Genomic DNA, 22,819 nt, shown 5'->3' with positions numbered 1-22,819 from the left:
AGATACAGACCATCCATTAGGGGACCAGGTAAGCCAAGAATACGTAGCGCAGATGTCGAGTTTCTGTATTCTTTTGCTTCCCTGCTTCCCGGTCCGGAGCTGGTCCCGTGTTACCAGATAGCCCCCCTGACCATGAGCTTCTAGGTTGACGTTTCTTGGCCATGACATGCCGGTACATCAGAGTTTCCTTTCAGGTATGGCATCGTCGAGGAGTAAGATCTAGGTAAATAAATTGGAAGTATCGTTGTTAGTGCTTAGGCAAATTGTGTGACATATCCTCGTGAAAAAGTTGGTGACCTCCTTTTTGGCATTCTCCTCCCTGAACAACGCAAGTAGCTTCGAGCGCAAAATCATGACATTACACACATAGCTCAGTTGAGATTCGTCTCCACAACCTATAAATATGTATTGGTTTTGCCTTCGGACTGTGTTTTTACTTGCTCAAGTCACCTACAAACATACTTCTGCCAAACCACGGTTGTCCAATAGGTTAGCAACGGCATAGACAGACAGATAGATAGTCACAGCGATCAAAGCAGCGATTCCAAAAACCCAACCTTCTCTTCTCCTTCTCAATGACTCTACATGCTCCCCCATCCATCCCCCGACTCCTGCTCTCCGGCAACACTACCCCACCCCCTAACATGAAGTCAATCACCGAAACCCTCTCCACGGAAACCATCGTCGCCGCCCTCTCCTTCCTGGGGCTCCTCCTATGCATCAACGTCGACATCCTCGCCGGGGTACTAACCAATCGCCGCTTCCGCTGGACGAGACCGAGACGCGCCCCGGTTCGGTACCCAGACGGGACCCCGTACTCCCGCCTCCTCGCCACGTCGCGGACCGAGGGGTGGGCGTGTCTGCAGAATAATCCCATCGAATGGTGGGACGTCTTCAAGATCTCGGAAAAGGTAAGCCCCCCTAGATCGACTCCCAAGTCTATCATCATCATCTCCAAGAATTAAAGGAAAAAAGAAAAAAAAACAAAAAAAAACAGACTGTCTAACCCCCAACCCTCGCCTTGATATTGTCGGCTAACAAAATCCCTCTCCCCCAAAATCCAGATCCTCAACACCCCCTCTCCCTCTCCCTCTCCCTCTCCCTCTCCCTCTCCCCCTTCCTCCTCCTCTCTAGCCCCTCCTCCCCCTACTCTCCCCACCCTCCCCCTCGAACTCCTCCTCCTCATCCTCGAAGAAGTCGGCGGCGGCAGTAACAACAACAACAACCCCAACAACACGCCCAATCCCCTAGACCAGCTGTCCCTGGCCTTAACCTGCAAGCCCCTCCTCCGCGCCGCCGCGCTGCTGCTGGTCCCGATCCGCCACCCCTGGCTCCGGCACCACGCCCCACCTCGAGCCGCCCTGCCCGGCCACTGTCCGACTCCAAGGCATCTTAGACGGCTTCTCGTCCTCGTCCTCGTCCTCGTCCCCGTCTCCGTCCCCGTACTCGCCCCCGGAGGACAACATCAGATCCAACGACAACAGGCAAGAGCCAGGCCCTGGAGGACCACCATGGCCCCTGCCCCAGCCAACAAGGTGCGCTACTGCCCGGCCTGCTGCCACCACCGCCCCCAGAGCCAGGACTACTGGTACCGGCGCGTCGAGCGCTGCGTCGAGCGCGTGCCGGGGCGCGCGTTCCCCGCCGGCGAAGCGAACCACGTGTTTCGAGGCGTTGTATACGACTGGGACGTCGGCAGCCATCTCGAGTGCCCGGAGTGCTGGCTGAAAGCGGTGGTAGGGCCCGGGCGGCCACGACCGAAGCCCATCCGGGCTGTAGCCCGGCCCAACAGGCGCAATGACAACTTGCGCGTTGGGGTCAACGACATTGTGTATATCTTGTTGTATGAAACCATCTTGCCCCCGGAGTATTAACACCATCACCTTGGCAAGTTACTCGGCACCAAGGTCACAAGGAAGCGAGCGCACAATATGGTAATGTTAACAGTCGGAATTGCATGAATCATTGCCCGCCAAACTATATATAAAGCACCGGGAACACCATCCATCGTACACGAAACATCTTGCAGATATATACACGCCAGCCAACCAAACATCCGTCCATCCGTCCCAAACCTAGTCTTCCCTCATATATCTGTCCTCATCGTAATACATACCAGCATTTGTCTTTACTGGAGGTACTTAAGAATAGACTCGCGCTCCTCGACGGGCATCATGTGGAGCATCTCCTTCAATCCCTTCAGGGTAGACTCCTTGTCCCCACGGAGCATGTCTGAGACCGAGCTGGCCACAGCCTCGGCCTTCAGCTGCTTCACCTTGGTAGTGACGGTCTCGGCGTTCTCCTCGAACCAAGTGGCCACGGCCTTGTCGTTGGTGTTGTAGTCGGCAACCCCAGTCCAGGCAGCCAGCGTCTTCTGGTTCTGCAGGCGGTCCTTGCTGGGAGCAGAGGAAGTGGCGCTGACGTTGGACTTGGAGGACGCGTCACTCATGCGCTTGAGGATGTACTCCTCGTTGAGTCTTCTGCGCACACGCCAGTAGAAGAAGCGGCGGGCGTTCTTCCACTCAATCTCCTGGCGGATGGTGCCCTTGGCCTTCATGCGGCCAGAGCGGTCGTGCAGGTCGGCAAACTGGATGCTAATCTGCGCGTAGATGGGCAAGAGCTGCTTCTCGCGCTCCGTCATCTTCTCCTTGACCTCGTCCAGCTGCTCCTTGTTCAGCTTGGGGTCGGCGGCCTGCTTCTTGAGGGCGGCATAGGTGTCGTCCATGCGAGCCATGGCCTCGAGCTGCTTCTCCTTGCGGTACTTGATACCAATGATACCCTCAGGCTCCAGGACACCAGCGCGAGAGTCGACATCAGCGTACATCTCCATGGCCACGGGGTTGATGGTAGGGTCGACGACGACCCAAGATCCACCACGAAGCTCTCCGAAAGGAGGAATGTAGACGAAGATGGGCTGCTCGTACTTGACGAGGGCATCGACGATGTAAGAACCGTACTTGAGAACCTCGTTGTACATGTCGCGCTGGCCACCAGAGAAACCTCTCCAGTTGGCGAGAATCATGAGAGGAAGCTGTTCACCATAGTTGAAGTCGTTGATGGCCTGAGCGGTCTTGAACGCCGAGTTGGGGTACCAGACACCACCAGCCTCGTTGCAGACTTGTTCGACCGAGTCAGGGTTAGCGGGGTCGGCAGGGGTGACGTTCTCAACAGTTCGAGTCTCAACGGCAATGACACCCATGGGGATGCCACCAAGGCGAGCACGACCGACAACGACAGTGCGGGCCCAGCCGCCAAGGGTCTCGACGAACGAGTCCTTGTCGAACAGACCGGGCTGGAAGCCCTCGTCGTCCTGCTTGCCGCCAATGAGCCAGCGGACATCGTAGGGAGCCTTGCCTGGGGGCGTGTAGATGTTGTCACGGTCCCAGGAGTCGACGCTGGGAGAGATGGGCACCGGCATGTTGCGCATGGCAGGGACGAAGGACAGCCACTCGACAATCTTGGAAACACCGGCGAAATCGTCGTTCGCAGTCAAGTGCGAAACACCGTTTCGGTACATGATCTGAGTACCACCGAGCTGCAGGTTGGAAGTGTAGACCTCGCGACCCAAAAGGTTGTTCAGAGCCTGGGCACCAGTAAGAATGATGGGCTGGCCTTCGATCTGCACGGCACGTTGGCCGAGACGGACGAGGTAAGCACCAATACCTGAGATTCGTTAGCAACTGATATAATGGGTGTTAGGGAGAAAAGACTTACCAATAGAACGGCATGTGATCAGGGTGACCGTGAAGATGTCGTTGTAGGCTCGGCTGGTGGCACCGGCAATGAGACCGGATCCTCTCAGACACTCGACACCAAGACCATCTTCGGCACCAATAATGGCCGTGATCTTGTGGCGTGTCTCGCCATCCTCGACAACCTCCTCGGTAATGACGTCGCGGCTGGCGCCGTCCTCGAAGCGCTTCTTGGCCTCGTCGTCCAAGTAAAGATACTTGAAGCCCGATTCCTGCTTGGTCGCGTCGTTCCAGGCGACCTTGAAGTGAGGCATGAGTTCCTCAGCAAGACCGAGACGAGCACCAGAGTTGGCCGAGAGGTAGATGCGAGGAATACCAAGTGCGCGAGCCATCTCGGTGCACTTGTGGAAGTAGTAGTCTTCCTTGGGGCCGAACGATCCAATCTTGTACGTGATGTCGTTGGCGACAATGATGAACTTACGTCCCTTGGGGTACTCGGGAGTGCGTGCCTTGATCATCCATCCCACCATGCCGCAAGTATTGGTACCAGGCTCGCGAGAGACCTCGGCGAGCTTGTTAGTGTCGTCGAGGACCAACTCGTGGTAGTCAATGCACTCGCCCACGGGGGGGGCTGCTTTCCAGCCAGCGACGGCTGGTGCTTGACGGCCTTGGCCCAGCTGTTCTGGATAGCCTGGCGGAAGAGCTCCGGGAAATCGTAGACATATTGGGTACCCATCAAGTGGGCCTTGTATCGCTTGGGCTGGAGGGCGTTCTTGGTGGGGTAAGGAGTGGTGACAGACAGCAGGTGCATGGAACCAATCTTGGTGGTGCCTCCAATCGAGTGGAAGACCATTTCGCCCCTCTCCGACTTGCGCTCGGCGTAGATCTCGACCTGGACGACGTAGCCAGAAGTGTTGGTGATGATCACACGCAGAGGGTAGGGAGTGCCATTCTGAGGGTCTGTGCAGATGATGCGGATCTCGACCTGCGCAACACGAAGGCGCCAGGCGCGAGGGCCGAAACGGTCCAAGAAGCCCTGGAGAGAGTGCTCGACCTCCTCGGGCAGCAGCTGGAAGACAGGAGTGAAGTTGAGGAACATGTGGTTCAGATCCGAGTTGTTGTTGCCAATGATCTCAAGAGCATCGAAGATGTCGTTGATGACACGGTCGGCCTCGGAAATGAGGTACTCCGCAGTAGGGATCTCATCTCGAAGACGGCCGGGTCGGATGACAGCACGCGTGAAGTAGCGCTTGTCGGTCTCGACACCCTTGCCAATAGCCTCGTACACGTGGATGTTCTTGTTCTCCGTGAACACCGGCGAGATTCTGAACTTGTTCAGACGACCGAGCTCCAGCTGGAAGGCAAGCGCGGGCTCGACGTGACGGATACTCTCGTCCTCTTCGTACGCAGGGCCACGGAAGGTGTAGTAGGCGGGGTAGTTGCCATCCTTGCGGCCGCATGCGAAAGAAACGCGACGGACGCGGCGCGCAAGGAACTCCTCCTTGTAAGCCTCGATAGTCTCAGAAATCTTAGCAACGACATCCTGGTCGCTCTGCGACTCAGAGTCGTACACCAAGACATTGACGACGTTGCACAGCTCATCGCTGCTATCGCCCCGAAGGGGCTTGCGCTTGCCACTCAGGTCGGGAATGAGGCTCGCCGTCTTCTTCTTTCTAGGAAGGACCTCGAGGGCCTTCTGCAGCAGTTCCTCGGCATCATCGAGGTAACGACAGGGGACGATGACACCCTTACGAGAAGGCTCTTGCTCGTTGTGGCGCGAGAGGTATGACATGTCACTGATGGAGTTGATACGTCCGAGGTTGAACTCGCCGCCAGTGGGCGTGCCGGGTGCAGAAGGGAACGAGGAGTTGGCAGGGATGCCGAACTCGGACTGTCCGACCTTCTTGAGAGCAAAGTCCCACGAAATGAATTGCGGCACATCGGCCTCATCGTCGTGGTATTGGACCGACTTGAGGTTGTAAGCACGGTAGGCTCGGCGCACATAGACCTCGAGGGCAGCGATGGAGACGTAGGGATCCTCGTGTCCGAAGAACAGAGCCAACACGTCGAAGACGGTGTACTTGGAGTCAATGACCTCCTTGATGACATCCAGGCTGGGTTCCCGGTAGCCTCCAGACTCACCGTACTTGGTCTCAACAACAGACGAGCGCAGGATGTGCTCCATCTGGGCAGTACGCTCTTCCAAAGAGGGCAGAGAGCACTGGATGAGAATCTCACGGGCCTTCAGCGAGACCTTGGCGGTCTGGCGGGCCTCCAACTCAGTAAGCTTGCGCAGGGCAGGGCGAAGGTACTTGTTGATGTTGCCCACATTAGGCTGGTTGGGTCGGTACTTGTCCAAGATGGCAACAATCAGGTTGTTCTTGGAACCGACACGACTGTGGGAGAGAACAGTGGAAACGACCTTCATGTGATCATCCTTGTTGTCGTCACGGAGCTTGAGGATGACATCCTCGTCCTGAGATCGGTGACCCGAGAAGAGGCTCTCAACATCATAATACGTGGTCAAGAGCTCAGAGATGGCCTGGAGCTCGCGAGCCTTGTGGCCGTCCGAGTACAGCTGCAGAATGTCGCTGAGAGGCGCCAGAGTTGCGCGCAGGAGATCGGCGTCGCCAGCCGACAGGTTGTCATCCAGGAACTTGGCCATGGTCTTCTGGAGCGCTCTGGCCGGGAACTCGGCATTTCGAGACTTGGCCTTCTCAATGACCTGAGTGAGCAAGGTGTCCAGTCTCTGGGGCATTCTGGAGTGGAGTGCCGAGTGCTGCGAGGTCCATTCGCTGTAAGGGAGCTCCGGGTTGCGCAGAACAGCAATAGTCTCATCAAGAGTCTGCTTGAGAATCGTCGAGTTGTCGAAACCACTGAGAATGTTCTTCAGCGTGTTGTACAGCATACCGAAACGCTGAGCCGGCTTGTTACCGATAACCTGCGGGACACCGAGGTCGGGGAGACGACCCAGGAAGGCCGTGGCCTGCTTGACGCGAGATGGGTCATCCAGAGCCAATATACCGAGGATATCACCAGCCTCAATGGTAACACCGGGCTGCTTGATGAGCTGCACAATACCATCTTCTTGTGCGACCAGAGGCATGAACATCTTCATGACCTCGACCTCGGCGAAAGTCTGGCCGGCCTTGACATGCTCACCGTTCTCAACGGTGTACTTGACAAGCTTACCGGGACTGGGGGTGCGGAGCTGGGTGGGGTCGTTCTCCTGCTCAAGCAAGCAGGTCTTGCTATCAACAGACAGACGGGTGGCGCCAACTTCCTCCTTCCAGTAGACACTGTGACTGCGTCCATTGATAAGAATCAGCAGACCACCGTCACTGAGGGCACGAACACCGACGGAGCAGCGAGAGCCATTGATGAAGAGGTGGTAACTGTCGACACTAGCGCGAGTAGCGGTGAACTTGTAACGCTGACCCTCGTAGATGAAGTCAATGCTGAAAACCGTCTTCAAGATTTCCTTGGAAGGTACCTGACCTCGCAGGAGACCAGACAGGTATTCGGCAATGCAGTCCTCGCTGGCGATGTGGGCCTTGGTAGCGGCACCGCACACGACGGCCAGCATGGGGTCGGGTCGCTCGGCCGTGAGCTTGGTTGTGATAAGCTCATCCAACCAGCCCGTGGTGATGGTGTTGTCCTCGAACGCCTCCGTCTCGAGCAGCTTGATGAGATACTCGACAGTGGTCCTGAAGTCACCACGAATGCTGAGTTCCTTCAGGGCAACGACCATGTGCTTTCGAGACGCGGCACGGTTCTCACCGTACGCGAAAATGTGACCAAACTGACTGTCGGAGAAACTGTGGATACTCGAGGCAGTACTGACGGAGAAGTAACCCCAGACATTGGCACTGGAACGGAAGTTGAGGTCCTTCAGCACACCGTTGGAGGGCTTGAAACCCTCACCCGGATCTTCCGAGGTGATACGGCAGGCTGTGCAGTGACCCTTGGGGAGCGGGCGGCGCTGGACCTTCTCGCTGTCGGAAGACTTGAACTCGAAGTCGATCTCCGTGGAGGTCTTGGGGTCCACACCGTAGAGCAGACGGATATCACGGATTCTGTGCAGAGGAATACCCATGGCTACTTGCAGTTGCGCCACAGGCAGGTTGACACCACTGACCATTTCCGTGGTGGGATGCTCGACCTGCAGACGAGGGTTCAGCTCCAAGAAGTAGAACTTGTCATCGGCATGCGAGTACAGGTACTCGACAGTACCTGCTGAGACGTAACCGACAAGACGACCCAGGCGGACGGCAGCGTCCTCCATAGCTCGGAAAGTGGGTGATTGGGCAATTGTGACGGGCGCCTCTTCGATGATCTTCTGGTGACGACGCTGTACGGAACAATCTCTGCCAAATAGGGAGATGTTGTTACCGTACTGATCAGCCAACAGCTGGACTTCCAAATGTCTGGCGTCGCCAGCCAACTTCATGATGAAGATGGGAGAGCCGGGAATCTCGCTCGCAGCAGCCTTGTACAGGGCCTCGAAGCCGTCCTCGGACATGGCCTTTCGGATACCCTTGCCACCACCACCTTCTGACGCCTTGATCATGACGGGGAAGCCAATGTCCTTGGCCTTCTCCAGACCCTCTTGCCACGAGTTAACACAGCCCTTGAGGTAGACATCTTCGGCAACTGTCACAATGTCGTTGTCATCTATCTCAACCGCATCAACGCCCGTGCCAGACCAGGGAATACACGGTACTTTGGCGTGCTGTGCAACAATTGTGGAAGAGATCTTGTCACCGAGGGAGCGCATGGCGGAACCGGGGGGTCCAATGAAGACGATCTTCTTTGGCGACGCAGCCAGAGACTCGGGGAGGTTGGGGTTTTCGGAAGCGTGTCCCCTGCGGAAGGTTGTTAGCCACCGGGCCCAGCTAGAAAGAAAGAAAAAAAGAGCCAGTAGGACACCACTTACCATCCAGCCCAGACGGCATGGACGTTCATACGCTCAGCAATATCGACAATGAGTTCGACATTGGCGTAGTTGTTGTTATTTGTACCACCGGGGACTTCGACGTAGTGGTCGGCCATGCGGATGTAATCGGCGTTGGCCGCCAAATCTTCGGGAGTGGCCATGACGGTGAATTGAATGGCCTTCTCGTCGCCAAACGTCTCGTAGGCCCATTTTCGCACCGATCGGATCTCCTTGACGGCGGCGATACCGTTGTTGGCGATCAGTACCTGTCGGCAAACCCGCAATTAGCACTGACGCACTTGCCAGAAAAGCTGCCCCCCCACCCACCTAATGGTACGGCGGGGTTGTTTGAGGTGTAACTCACGTTTGTGATGACAGTATGTCCATCGTGGGCAGCCACGAAGTCTTTCACCACGGATGAGGGTGCGTTCTCCAGTTTGTTGCCGCCAATGAAGTGGTCGGCGATCCGGTGCGTCTCGGCATACGACGCCTTGCCGTTGCTGACAGGCACCGTCCGGTTTCCGTTGGCGGTAGCCATTGTGTGTGTGGGAGAAGAGGGAGGAGGTTGGTAGGAGGATGGAGAAGCAATTAGTCGTAAAAGTAGGCTCAAGGGCTCATCAAAGTATAACGATTGCCCGAGTCGAGCTCCCAAGAGGCCCAAGGATCGAGCAATGGTGGGATTTGGGTATTATGCGGTGGAAAGACGTTCGCCGTGAGGGGAACGAGCGAGTTCGAGTGTTGAGAAGTGGAAGCAAGTTGGACAAGGACTTGCTGGCTCGACCTGCGCAGGAAAACCGTGAATGTTAGATTGGGTTGGTTGCTTGCAACAGAAAAAGGAAGGGGGGTCGAAAAGGAAGCCGCCGTTCGGGTCTTGAAGCCCGCCCACGTTTTCTCAAGTCGAAGTCGGTCGGGGCGCCGCTTCGTTGGGGCACGGGAAGAAGCTATGGCAGCTGACGTACTTTTTTTTGGCTTGGTAGGTAGCGCCCTCGAAGACTAGCAGCAAACCCGTGTAAACTTGATGGATCTCGTGGGATGAATATTCTGTAAAAAGAGAACCCAAAGGATTATTAGGACAGCAGTTTTTTTAAAAAGACTTGGAACAAAATGCCAATTGCTCGCGGGACCCCAATTGCGGTCTACTAGTGGTGAGATTTGGCGCGAGAGCTCTTTTCTTCTTTTTCCCACTCGGGTTTCCTGCTCGCCAAACTTGACGATTCAATAATGAACCCCCTTCATAAAGCTAGGCTAGATGAATTTCGAGGGGTCCGCCGTCTCTTTTGAGCTAATTGACGCCGCGCAATTGGCCTAAACTCCCTCCCGCATTTCTGTTGAGGTCATGGAAGGGTCCATCCAATTCTCTCATTCGGAGCTAGCAGGGAGTGCAGGGGGTTGTCATCTGGGAAAAGGGCGCCAAAAGCTGCGCTAGAAGCCCTCTCCAATGGGCCGGGGTGGGAACTCGGTACCCACGAGTCAAGCCAAGGGGGCAATTGCGTCGCGTTGATTGATTGATGGCTTTGACAGCACAGCATCTGGTTCGCTCGCTGGGGGGGTTGATTGGGAAAACGGGTCGGGGGTCCTGGATCTGGGCTGGTACGTCAACTTACACAACAAAGTAATTCAACGTAAGATCTGCTCTGAGGAGCGACAGAGTACAGGAGCTGGCTTGGTGGTGCGCAAACTACCGGGGGAGGGTATCTTGGTAGAGTCGGGTCGGTATGGATGGCAGGCAGTATCGCGAAGTGAGAGAAAGAAGGTGACAAGCCTTTTTTTTCTCACGATGCAAATCTGTTATGGAAGGAGGACGGATACTCTCTGTTGAGAAGCAGTGGGAGAAGAAAAGAGAGGGAGAGGGAATGAAATATCGACAGGACCGGGACAGCAGGCGGGCTCAGGATAAAAAGGAAATCTTGGGCCCAACGACACGACACCCGATGCTTAAATTATAGCCTGGATCGCCCGCACTAGCACCGGATTCACGGAGGGCCTCAACTGGACTGGGATGGGGACTTTTTGGGACGAACAAGCAGACTGGAGGCCCCGACAATAATATGGCAGGAGTACATTGGCGCCGACAGAGACATCAGACGGGACGCAGTCTGGTCTGGAGGACGAGGTACGGCACGGTAGGTACATTTTCAGATCGGAGCCTATCCACTTTGACACACGGTGCTGGCTGACGCACTTTGGTAAGATGCTTCCTATCTCACCCGCCTACGTCGAGGCGCATCTGCGCATCCAATGGCCCGAGCCTCTTCTTCCCTTCCTTCGCTCTCTGCCATCCAGCATCGGCGCCATACTGTACGTTGTAAGCACGGCCATTGGACGTACTGTGTTGTAGTAAGTCTTCTATCTCCTTCTTCCCGCGCTATTCTTACGAGAGGCGAGGAGCTGACCCCGGTCGTCTTCAACAACGCCTTATGCAGCCAGGGACGAAGTCAACAAGCTCTCACCCATCCCGCAAAGGTTCGTGCCAATCATTTGGCTCTAGGCACAGCTCGCAGCCAATGAAGTCTTGGCCCGGGACGTTGGGGGCACAAGCCACACCCCCGTCCAGGACTGTAGGCTGCTTAGATTCCGCTGAGACAATGTACATGCATATGATGGGACCCCTTCGAGCGTGCTCAGTCCCGAAAGGCCCAAGATCGCAGAGAGCGAGCAGGGGTCTCCACCCCAATGGACGAAGTGCTGGGTGCCGGACCCCGAAACGTCGAGGCACTGTCGGCGCCGGGGCCCCTCATACATCAATGTCCGGACTTTTTCTTGCTTCAGTGCGCATTTTCCCACTCTGCGCGCGAGCCACTTACCAAATCATCCTTCGGAGTTTCTGTAACGGTGACAGGTTCTTGTTCTTGAATGCGATGCACATGCCATATCGGCACGCGCAGCTGCCAGATGCGCTGCACATATTGCCTCTACAGTGCATCTGCTTACGAGACATAGAGACAGCCAAGCTTCTATTTTATTTATAGCTGGAGCGAAGTTCAGAGAGGCAGGACCCGAGTAAAGGAAAAGACTAGGGGCCAATTGTTGCGCCGGGAATGCGATCAGTCTAGCCCCGAATGGCAAGCAGGGTGAGGTAAGACCGCGAGAGTGAGCCTTGAGGCCCGGAGCTCTCGGGGGTACGTGTGGTGTGGGATCGCGAAGGAGCTTTGCCAAGACAACAAACCGATAAGCTGACGGGGACGGGCAGCAGCGTGCGCTGGGTGTCGCACATCGACGCTCCTGTGGCTGACGAGAGAGCATCGCGCCATGATCTTACGTTGTTGGATCTCCAGGTCGTGGATAAGAACGCGATAATCTCGCTGATGTTGTCGTCGAATTTTTTCGACAGTATTTCTTCCGTCTCTTTCGCACTCGCATGCCATGGATGCCTTCGCATGCTATGCTGAGAAGTGCCTGCATTGAAACGAGGGCAGCTAAACTCAATTGTTGGCTGTTGGGGGGTTTCTCTCCTCCCACCTTCCCCCCACCCCACTGTAGTCTGTCGGTCGCATGGCAGCTCAGCTGCTGAGCTGGACTGCTTTGGGGTCTTGGGGTCTTGGGGCCTTCGGGTCTGTCTTGGGGCCTTGCGGCTTGGGGACCGACAAACTCCGAAAGCCTGAGTGGGCGGTACATTCCAAAAACCTTCATGTCCTGATTCCAAGAAAGCCACTTGGCGTCCAATGCTGACCAAGACCGACCAGGGTCAGTAGGCCAGGTCGGTCATTTTTGTTCCTCTTCAACTCTCTTGTCGATAGACACTCCATCGCATTTCGTTGCCCGAACCGTGGCATGAAGAAAAAAAATAGTGTCGCGTTTTGGGAGCTCCACCCGCAAATCCCCAACATCTTGTCCGCATTCAAGGTTAATTTGGAGCCAAGTTTGCCAATCGTCGGATCTCGTCCGCACTGGCCGCAGCGACTAAATCATCAGATGAAGCATCCAAATAATACTAGCATTGTCCATTCCGTTTTATTGGGTTGCTCTTTGAAACAGGGCAAGACATCAGTTGGATGGAGGTAGGTATTTGGGGAACGTCCGGAGCGTACGTCGCAGCCAGTAACAAGTCACCGAATTGCAAAGTCGCCGATGGGTCGTGTTCTAGCGCCGAGAGCCACCCATCCACCCGTGCTGACATGAGAGGTATTCGGCCAACGCGGGCCGCTGTATTGATGTACTTTCCCAGTCGCCCCATGGAGCTGGTGCCACCGAAGATGGCAAGCTGCCATTGTTCACGTGATTGATCATGTTGGAATATGAAATCGGCGCATTAGTGCACAGTCCTGTTCTGCTGGTAGCCACGCCACAAGATGGCCGCCAGCGGCAGCGGATCCATTTCAATGGCATGCTTCTAGTGTCTTCGTAGCTGCGAATCCAGAGACGGTCTACGGTCCCCGAAAAGCCGGCCGGGAAAAAAAAGAAAAAGAAAAAGAAAAAGAGTCTAATGATGTTCGGTCTCGGATAGTCTGGCGGCTTGTCTGTCTGCAGGAACAGTTAGGCAGGTACAGAACGCTACCTCCCACTCCACTCCAGTGGTTTGGCCTGACACCAACAATGAAAGACCCAGCTTCATTCCCCGAGTTCCGAGCTTTTTTTTTTTTTTTTTTTTTTTTTTTTTTTTCTGGTCTCCTGGTGAGCTTCACGAAGTAGGGGAGGGGCTTCGAAACGCGTCTGCTCTCTTCGATTTGCGCCCTCACTTCTTTGGGCGCTCAATGGCCTTAGTCCTGGTGGGATGGCAGTTTCCCCAACGTGTCTTGTGCTTCGAGCTCCACTAAGCCAGCGTGCACATCAGCAGCAGGAGAGGAAATCAGGCACAGAACACCAAGAGTTTCTACTTACATATCCTATCCCTAGTCGTATACTGTCCCAAAATGGCAGAGATGGAAACCAGATATTCCCGTTTCGTTTCCCACGTGGTTTCTGTCTCACAGTCCACCATGCGATCGTGCCTGCTGGCTGCTGGCTGATCCCCGACCGAGATGCTTCTGGCGGCGGCTAAGGACTAGAGGGAGATCTCCCCTTCCGCCCCAAACCCTTTCGGGAACAACATCGTACGATTCTGAAGTCAGAGTTGCATGTAGGGCTGGAGAAACCACACCCATTCCGCAACGGCGAAGGTCCCTGTTTCCATCAATTGGGCAAATCAACTGACGTGCCCTCTCCTCCAGACTTCTTCTAGAATCCCAATCCAATCTAGATCTGCCGGGCCGCATGCGCCTTTTCTATTTCTGGCCGTCCGGGCCGCGCGCATTCGCCATTGTCAGCTCCTGTACCGAGCAGAGGATCCCACTCGGCTGGACCTGGAGCAGGGCCACTTGTAACGAATGCGATTTCGACCGTGGGAACGTGCGCCAATACAGAGTGGCCATTGCCGAGCAGACATGTATGCGATACATAGTCACAAGTAAGCACATAGTTCACGCAAGCCGATGACCCCGGACGGCGGTTGATGCATCGCATTCGCATTGTGTGGCCTGAGCTTGCGACCATCTCGGCGAACCAAATTGACATGGCCTTCACAACTACGATCAATCTATCGCCGAGGAACACTGCCGGATTCTATTGGCCCATCTGATACGTCGGCATGATGGTGTATAGATGCTGACTTCCTCCTACCATACTCTTCTGCTATACACGTTCAATCGATTATAACCCCATTTCCCGTGCCTTGCTGATTTCCTCGAGGGGACGCTGCAGCCTCATCAGGCGCAGTCGCCCTTATGTTTGTAATGATTTCGATTCATGTCCACCCTCTGCAGACCGGCTCGGACCATCTTGCGAGCCCTCCGTCCCAGTGTAAACCCGAGCATGCTTTTGTCTCCGTGTAACCTATCTATCTATCCTCAGACACGCGCGCTCCTCTCTGATATGTCCAGCCTATTGCCATCGCAGCTCTTCTCAGGGGTGGCCTCACCAACAACGATGAGACTCTTCAGGCCCCGACGATGGACCGGCTCAAGCCATGCGCGCCCCTCATTCGTGCAGCCGAGACAGACGAGGCACGGTCGTCGTGGTGTTTGTGAATTCCTCGACTCATGCTCACCCTCTGCAGGCCGGCTTGGACCATCTTGCTAGCCCTCTTTTCGCTTTCCTCGAGTTTTACCGCCACCACGAGGACTTCCCAGTAACACCTCAGCATGTCGAAAAATATGTCTCTGTTGCCCGTTCCTCCCCTGACACCACCCCTCATTTCCGTCATGTTCACAGCATGGCCACCCAGCTCTTCTTGGACGACACCACCAACAACTTCGAGATCCTTCAAGTCTTGTGACGAGAAAGCGTGCGCGGGAGGGATGATGGACCGTCATAAGCTATGTTCGCCTCCCTCTCTCTCTTTCTCTCTCGCTTTCCTGCAGCAAAGCCATAGTACCCGGATCTGTACACCATCCCATCCTACAGCTCCGCACTCCGGTCGCCGGTCGCCGGTCACTGGCAAGAACTCTGGGGGTTCTCGTGATGCTGCCATACCTAAACCTCGTTGCTATTGCAGTCGCATACGCACCCAATCTCTTGACATACTTGCAACCCGGGCCGCTTCGCCAACTTATCGAGCAATGAGCCAGAGCCAATAATGTGATGTCTCCGAGTTGCTTATCCTTGCAGACCAGATCCAATCGCTGGATAGGATAGCAGCTGTACCTCGTATAACATGACCGCATCACATCGCCACAGTGCTGGACGATAACGTAAGCTTACCTTCCCCCTCACAGGACCGCATGGTATCCCAGCGCTGCGAAGCTAAAGCTCATCAAAGGACCATGACAGTGGCTTGCACCGACGCGGCTCGGTTGCGTCAAGGGCGCCGCTACCTGTACCGACCGCAGCAGCGCCTTAGCCCGGTACACCCGGCTCCATCCTCCTATTCGGCGGCGGCCGGCCAGAGTCATACCGCCATCGACGGCGGAGGCCCTTCACCAGAACTGTAATCGAACTGCGTCCCTTACGCGCCCCTTTCTTGCCCATCGCGTCCGCGGATGCGCCCGGTGCTGTTGGTCCCCAATTGGGATGCGCTGATTGATGGGCATGCATCTGCGATCGGCAATGTACCCATGCACCAGCACTTCTCGCTTCCCCAACATAATGGTGGTTAACGAGGAGGATACCACAGACAGTCAATATGCACGCCCCATCACCTTGCTCGATAACGTGACGCGCTCACGCCTGTTGGCCCGAATGCGTCGTCCCCTTACCAGTCTTGGTCGCGACACGCCGTGAGTCAGGCTGCAGCAGCAAGGGCAGAAGAAGAACACTGGGCGCGTCGGATGCCTCTTCTACCGTCCCGCATAAGTCCTTGAGGACTTACCTTGCGGTCATCGTCTGGTGCGGACGCGATCGTACCATGTAGTATCCGGGCCCGGCGGTGCGCAGATGCCTGGACTGGGCGATACTCGATGAGAAATAACGGCAGGATCTGCAGCAAAGCGACGGTAGCGGACAGGAACTTCCGGGTAGTAGACCATGAAAGCTCCAACGACCCCATCCCGTCGAGCGAGAGGCCGCCTACCACACAATCCCACCAGGTCGATGTCCATCAACGGAGCGTACCCTGAAGACAACATCAACCGTGACGCTCCTCAATCCTCCCTCCCTCCCGTGACCCCCGAGAGCCGCAACGGCAACAGATACCAGTCGGCGACGCAACACCATTCATTGTCAAGCGCGGCCCGAGCCCGTCATCGCGCTGGTTGGATGCGTAAGTTTCCAGCTCGCCGCATGGGTTCGCGGAGGTGATACGGGCTCTGATACAAACTCAAACCATTGCGTCATCATCCTCGCCATGCCAGAAGGAGCCCCATGCACTCATGCATGCAGGAACGACACGACCCCTAGATGCGCCAAGCCAAACCGCTGGGTCGGATACCTAGTCAGACAGATGCATCTACGCGTAGCAAACTCTCGCGGGGTGGAATGCATGTAGAGCGGTTTTGTTCATAGTGAGGGTATTCGCTCTGGGGTATGTAGCTGATTGCCCTCAATTGCCAAACCCTCTGCCCCAACACGGGGCTCGGGCCTCGCTGGCAAATCAATCCCTGGCGCTCAATGAGATAAAAGATCAAGCGGGAAATGCGCCTATATCTACTTTTGAACATAATTGAAAGCAAGGTGCAACAGAATGCCGTTCAAAAAACTGTTAGACCAAATTCTAGGTAGACGATATAAATTACAATACGTTGTTGTTTGGACATCTGCGAGATTCTACTAGTAGTGAAGCCCGCTTGGCTTAGTGGTAAAGCGCATCACTAGTAATATAGGAAGCTGTTCTTCATCCGAAGACGCGACTGACGACATGATGAGATCACTGGTTCGATTCCAGTAGTGGGCAACCAATCTTTTTTTGCCAAAAGCGCGCCCGTTCTATCTGCCGGACGCCAGGACGTCTCTTTTCTTTTTCTTCTTCTAGAGTCGCCTCATTCATTTTCCCCATCGAGTTCGTTGTTATCCCAGTAGCAGTCCGGCAGACACCAAGACTTGTGGGTCTCGGCTGCATAGGCCAGAATAGCAACGTTAATCCCGCGACTAACAGCCAGCAAAACCCATTCCCGCCAACCAACGTATATGAACATAACTCTTAGCTTCTATTCCCCAATAAGTAAATGCTCAGTTTGGGTAGAGAAAGCCGGGCACAGAAGCAACAGCACCGCACGAGTCATTCTAGTCGGCCACAAATGCATATACCCCCCCCCTCTCCAGCCCCTCCAACCCGTCTTGGCTTCGCCGAACCCAAGACGGGCATGGCACTTGGTGCCAAAAAGTCTAATAGATGAGAGCGAACAAAACCTTCATCTCTCACAAACCGCCAAGAGCTCCGTTGCGGTTCGTCGCTAATCAGATCCACGAACCAGCGTCTTCAGCTTCCATCCCAGAAGTTGGCTGGTTCATCCACTCAGTCGGGTTTGAATTAGGTTTTGTTAGTTACTTAGTTTGACTGGGCACAAAGGCAAAAAAAGGGCGAAGAAGACGGCTCATCCCGCGAAATTCTGTTCTTGATCTGATACCCCGTTTCCGCTTCCTGATACAGCTTGGCGGCCCTCGCGCCCCGTAAGGCGACTTGATACTGCCAATCGACTTGATCGTCGACAGAAGCGGAAAGTTCCAGCAACCTCGCCAATTTTTTCCCATTCCACGACCTTTGCAAAGCTAAGGAAATCAAGGCTCGGCTAAGCTTCTCAGTGATCGCCCGATCCGGTGGTCAGTCAGACACAATATAGGCGCGGCGTGGCGTGGCAGTTGCACTCATCGGTTTTGGCTTATCATTAAAATTGTCGATTTCTATCTATAGAGACTTTTTCTCCTATGTATGTAGTATCTATGTAAGGAGCGAGTGAGCGAGAATATGTGTGCGAGAAAAGATGAGAAGGCGGAGAGAGCATAAAAAGGGAAACATGCTATGCTGGGGAAGATAAACAACACCAACAAGCCCGTACAAACATGGCAAGAAAGAAAACATATGCATTCGTTCCATTCATGTCTATTCATGCTTGTTCTGCCGTGGTTATTAACCCCTCGCGTCATTGACCCGTTGCAGTAACCATTAGACCCTCCCATCTAGAGGTATGTAGATGTTGATGATGATGATGATGATGAAAAATCTAGACGTGTGCCCCGCCTTGAGTTGCGGGCTGGATATCTCGAAAAACAGAAATCAGGAGCCAAAAAAAAGTTGTAAAAAAAAGCCTCGCCCACGGAGATGTTTTTGTTCCCCATGGTGGCTTATTTTTGCCGAACCACCGCCGCCATGATGTTGTTGAATGATGCCCCCATCTAGAAAAAGAACCAAGCGCCGAACCATGTGTGTGAGAGATGAAATATTAAACCCCAGTAGTGATAAAGAGTTGCCGCATTCTGGTCAAAAGAGAAGGCAAATGCTTGGAGGGAGAATTGAAGCGCCCCGTGGTGGTGTAGAGCGTAGGTTCGTTTTCTAGTGGTCGTTGACATCCTCGTCGCGCCCGGGGTACATGATGTCCTGTACGATGACGGCGCGGACGAGGTTGTAGGCAACAAACAGGAACATCAGGAGCAGGCAGATGGACAGACCCGTGGCGAACCACCTGACCGCCTCGTTCTTGAGCTCGTTGCTGATGGTGATGGTGGCCAGGACGAAACCCGTGTTGGGGAATACCATGGCCCACCAGCCCAGATGGAAGTACTTGGGCGGGCTTGCGATGACGGCAATGACGCCAATGAAGAACCACCAGACCGCCAAGGCCCACAGGAACACGGCGGCCATGACGGCCATGGTGCGGATGATGGGCGCGTCAATGATGCCGTCGAAGCTGGGGTCGAACTTATCGGGCAGCCCGTTGGCCATGCCAATGAGGGCCAGCGCCGTGAAAGCGGGGGGTCCCACACACATGAACAGACCAGGTCGGTGCTCGCGGTTGGGTAGGCCTGGATCTCGAGTCAATAATTGGCCTTGGTCTCATTCTACGATGAGACGGGGGATGAAACACTGGAATACGTACCGGCTGACATGAGGCGACCAACCATATGAGCATACATCATGAACGCGACGGAAATGCCGAGTCCCTGGCAAGTAAGGCCGGCCACGATGATGGGAACCGCGGATACTTCAGGCTGGGTCTCAGCAATGACCGAGGCGATGGTACCCGACAGCATGATGGGGAAGATGGGCAGAATCCAGGTGGGCATCATGGTCTGCACGCCCAAGTTGTGTTTCGCGAACACGAAGCTGTACTGGCCCACGGCAAGCATGAGGGTGACAATGACATAGAGCCAGAAGGCCGTCTGGATGGCCCAGATGAGCGCCGTGTCGTTTTCGGGGATGGCGTAGCGCTGCGTGCTGGTGATGAGCGTGGCGATGGACAGGAAGAAGGTGGGGAAGAAGAAGCCCTCACGCTCGTGCGAGAGAGACTTGGCGAAGTCGCCGCGGTGGAGCAGGAAGCGAGTCACCATGCCGGCGCACAGGAGGGTGAAGATGATGATGTTGAGAATGTAGACGAACAAGCCGATCTGTCGGAGGCCGGGGAACTGATGAGGCTGAGCAAAGATGAGCAGCGAGAGACCACCGGTACTCATGGACGTGGTGAACCAGGCCCATGTGAAGTGGTGCATGCGTTGCTTGAGACCCAGCTTCGGCCGGTTGGGGTCGAAGATATCAATACCATCGTGGCCATGGCCATGTGCGGCAGCACCCTTCTCTATATCGTGTCCTTCCTTGCCCCCCTTTATCGACGACGCCGCCGAGTTGACTTGGGTCTCGGTCATGCCCATGCTGAGTCGTCGCTTCTCGTCGACCGGGGTGGCGTAGTAAGGATCCGCGTGTTGGCCCGGGTGTGGTAGCTGGTACGACGACATGCTGCTCTGGTGTTGGTGGTGTTGTGACGATGTTTCGGAGTAGGAGTTGGACGGGCCTGCCTCTCCAGTGGTATAGGGAACTTGGTAGTTGCCTTGGTAGCCCCCATACGCGGGCGCCTGAGCAGGTGCCTTGTCCATTTTTTTTAATAGTTTTGTGTTTTCCTTGGGTTGCCAGTGACAAAGAGCGTATGTAACGGTATGGGGTGTGTACACGAGGATAAACGATGATGAATATATATACAACACAGACGAAGGAGAAGGACGTGTGAGGAAAGTTGGGGAAGAGGGGTGGATGTTTATGGGGAAGGAGAAAGAGGAAAGGAGAGGAAGAAATATGTAGGAAACAACTCTAACAAGTAGACGAAAGAAAGAAAAAAAGAAGAGAACCGGCCTCTGAACGAAATGAACTCTATCCCAGCGACGGCAGCACTTGTGAGGATCATAGATGGGGATCAGGCGTGAACGTCTCCTTTATTCATGTCTTAGGCTCTCGGCGCGTGGGTCCAATATTGAGGAGCCAAGAATTAGGAAACATCGCTGGACGGAAACGATGGATGCCAAGCAACGGATCGGCCAGGGTATAGTAGCAGCAGGAGGAGCGCCGCCAGAGATAGGCATGCTGGGGCATGGTAGCCATGGCCGTCTGTCAATCTGGCAGGCGCCCGCCGTCCAGCGCTGGCGGGCACATGCCTGTCTCTGTCGCAGACTCACACACAGACGCTTCCCCGTGTTGATGTTTCTGGCCTGTAGGCGACGTGTTAGCGCGGGCTGCTAATTGTAGATTTGCGGTACCCGAAACCAGCCAGTGCCGTTTCTTGTCACCTGGCTGATGGCGATCATCGTCATCCTGGGCAATCAGTAAGTAGGGAGGTAGGAGAGAGGTGCGGAGGTACGTACAGGCCGGGAGGTCGCAGTGTAGAGTGGGCAGTGTGTTAAGGTTGGGAATAGTATCAAGTATGACCCACATCTGCTGCCGGGTGCTGGAGGTGTGAAGCAGCAGATGGCGTATGAAGGACGCTATATGGGCAGGGGTAGGTGATAGGTTCACTCTCGGGCAGCAAACGCGCTTGGCGCAATTTATAGAGGACCACGACTTGGGCCGGCCAGAGGTTCGCGAGCTGGGAGTGGTCCCGGAGCTACACAGCTCGTGTGCTCCGGGGATGATGTCTATCTGACGCTGGCACGCATCGTGGAGGGAGGCGATAAGGCAGGTAGGAAGCAAACACAAACCGAGATCACAGGAAAGCAGGGCAAAGGACGCCGAGTCTAGATCGAAACACGGCCAAGGCCTTCACAAGAGATGAAAATAGCAACGAGGGGAAGACTTAGCTTTCAGGATATCCATGCCAGCGTCGCAAGGGACCGTCAGGGACGGGCAGACTGGGTTGCGAGGGGTTGCGCAGAAACGAAACAAAAAAAGACGAAGAGGCCTGGCCTGGAGTACGTACCGTTGGTTGGCTGACAGGCGGGCGGCGGGCGGCCAATCGGGGGCAGACGCATCACGGTGGCAGTTCACGACAAAGATCGCCAGGGCCGCCGTAGGGCCGTGGCCCGTCGCGTTAGTGGCTGGCCTGCCAGGTTGTTGGCTGCAGGAGGACGTTGAGAAGGAGAAACGAGAGAGGAAGGGATGCCAGAGATGCTGGGAAGGGTTTTCGCCCGACGACGTCAAACCTCCCAAGGCCCAGAGTGCGACAGGACGGTGGGGCCCGGGACTGAATCAGACAGCACCCTGTCGGCCTTATCGCTGCGTCCTGGTCGAGTTCTGGTCGAGGTGCAATTGGCGTGTTAGCGTGGCAGCGTCCCTGGCCTGGCTGCAGGGTTCCCTGCTGCAAGCGACCGAACAAATGCGGCTCTTTGGAGATGGGCGTCTGCTTGGCGGCCTCTTGGCTGTGTCTTGGATGGCATTGGCATAGTGGGCACACTCGAGCTGATAGCCAAGCGCAGCACGCCCTGCTTGGTGCTGGCGATATCAAAGTGGGGGGCGCGCCCGACAGCAGCTACCTGAACTGTTTCGCGCGTGGGGGCATAGCAGGCTTCTAGGTACTACTAGCAGGCCAGCCACTCGGCCACTGGGGCTGGAGGGAACTATAGGAAACAACTTCAAACACCTGCACACACACGCTGGAAACCTCCTTCCGAGAAAACCCGACGCAGGGAAAAACAATCAACAGCAGTCGGTTTCTATTTTGCTTCCATTTTTACCATGGCGCCTGCCTGTCGGCTCCGCTCGCGGCCTTTTCATTGGAGCCCTGCTCGACGGGAGCGTATCACCAACCCTGTTTCATCTATTTTTTGCCTTTCTCTCGACTCTGGTTCCAGTGGGAAACGGACGGCCGACGAAGATTACGGGCAACGGACCCTCTCCCAGCGGGCGATGACGCTGCCCCTCGACATATCACAGCAAAGCAAATGCCAAGGCAGCTACGCGGTCATTGCCCCGGTTGCGCAGTCTCTGGGCGCATGAAACGGACGCTTTGGTTTCCATCGCCGAGACCCTCCAACGTAGATGCAGTCGCAGTCGCAGTCGCACTCGCCGTCTGAGTCTGGCCGTTTAGATTTCGTCTGGCAGTCTGGCCGCCCGTCGTTTATTGCGCCCCCCGCCAAACTATCGGGGACCCTGCTACCCCAAAGGCTGGCCCCCAGGTCCCTCCTCCCAAACCCGCCAGTCGTTCCGTTCTCCCCTGTTTTGACGTTGTGGTTTCCAGTTTCCAGTCTGCCATCCACACTCCATCACTGGCGTCTCTGGAGTGCGAACGTCAGGGCCCTAATTTAGCAGCTGGAGCACCCTGGAGCATCCAGTGGGCGGATATGTAGGCCAAGTCTAGACCGGCGGCACTCGGGGCCTTGGTAGCCTGGCCAGATGCGGCATGAGGGACTGCCAGAATCCACTCTGCTATTC

General features: G+C 55.5%; 6 protein-coding genes across 6 annotated transcripts; 3 read left to right on the top strand and 3 right to left on the bottom strand.

Moving 5' to 3' along the window:
- Positions 1–644: 644 nt before the first annotated feature.
- PG986_008511 (uncharacterized protein) lies at positions 645–1,871 on the top strand (the record flags this gene model as incomplete). The annotated part of the gene is made up of 2 exons (XM_066844733.1): positions 645–911; positions 1,065–1,871. The coding sequence occupies 2 exons, from the start codon at positions 645–647 to the stop codon at positions 1,869–1,871; spliced, it is 1,074 nt and encodes a 357-aa protein (XP_066700845.1).
- Positions 1,872–2,125: 254 nt separating this feature from the next.
- PG986_008510 (acetyl-CoA carboxylase) lies at positions 2,126–9,163 on the bottom strand (the record flags this gene model as incomplete). The annotated part of the gene is made up of 5 exons (XM_066844732.1): positions 2,126–3,660; positions 3,712–4,303; positions 4,354–8,554; positions 8,626–8,891; positions 8,990–9,163. The coding sequence occupies 5 exons, from the start codon at positions 9,161–9,163 to the stop codon at positions 2,126–2,128; spliced, it is 6,768 nt and encodes a 2,255-aa protein (XP_066700844.1).
- A 5,403-nt stretch (positions 9,164–14,566) lies between these two features.
- PG986_008509 (uncharacterized protein) lies at positions 14,567–14,875 on the top strand (the record flags this gene model as incomplete). The annotated part of the gene is made up of 1 exon (XM_066844731.1): positions 14,567–14,875. One exon carries the CDS (start codon positions 14,567–14,569, stop codon positions 14,873–14,875), a length of 309 nt encoding a protein of 102 aa, XP_066700843.1.
- An 884-nt stretch (positions 14,876–15,759) lies between these two features.
- PG986_008508 (uncharacterized protein) lies at positions 15,760–16,084 on the bottom strand (the record flags this gene model as incomplete). Its single annotated transcript, XM_066844730.1, is given in 2 exon segments — positions 15,760–15,894; positions 15,908–16,084. The coding sequence occupies 2 exon segments, from the start codon at positions 16,082–16,084 to the stop codon at positions 15,760–15,762; spliced, it is 312 nt and encodes a 103-aa protein (XP_066700842.1).
- Positions 16,063–16,469, top strand: PG986_008507 (uncharacterized protein; the record flags this gene model as incomplete). Its single annotated transcript, XM_066844729.1, has 2 exons — positions 16,063–16,297; positions 16,417–16,469. The coding sequence occupies 2 exons, from the start codon at positions 16,063–16,065 to the stop codon at positions 16,467–16,469; spliced, it is 288 nt and encodes a 95-aa protein (XP_066700841.1).
- A 2,054-nt stretch (positions 16,470–18,523) lies between these two features.
- Positions 18,524–20,058, bottom strand: PG986_008506 (malic acid transport protein; the record flags this gene model as incomplete). Its single annotated transcript, XM_066844728.1, has 2 exons — positions 18,524–18,993; positions 19,068–20,058. The coding sequence occupies 2 exons, from the start codon at positions 20,056–20,058 to the stop codon at positions 18,524–18,526; spliced, it is 1,461 nt and encodes a 486-aa protein (XP_066700840.1).
- Between the last annotated feature and the right edge of the window lie 2,761 nt (positions 20,059–22,819).

This window comes from Apiospora aurea (assembly GCF_038362705.1).
Source record: "Apiospora aurea strain CBS 24483 chromosome Unknown utg000005l_segment0_segment0, whole genome shotgun sequence".
In the NCBI taxonomy this organism is placed as follows: domain Eukaryota; kingdom Fungi; phylum Ascomycota; class Sordariomycetes; order Amphisphaeriales; family Apiosporaceae; genus Apiospora; species Apiospora aurea.
This window is presented reverse-complemented; position numbering and strand designations above follow the sequence as displayed.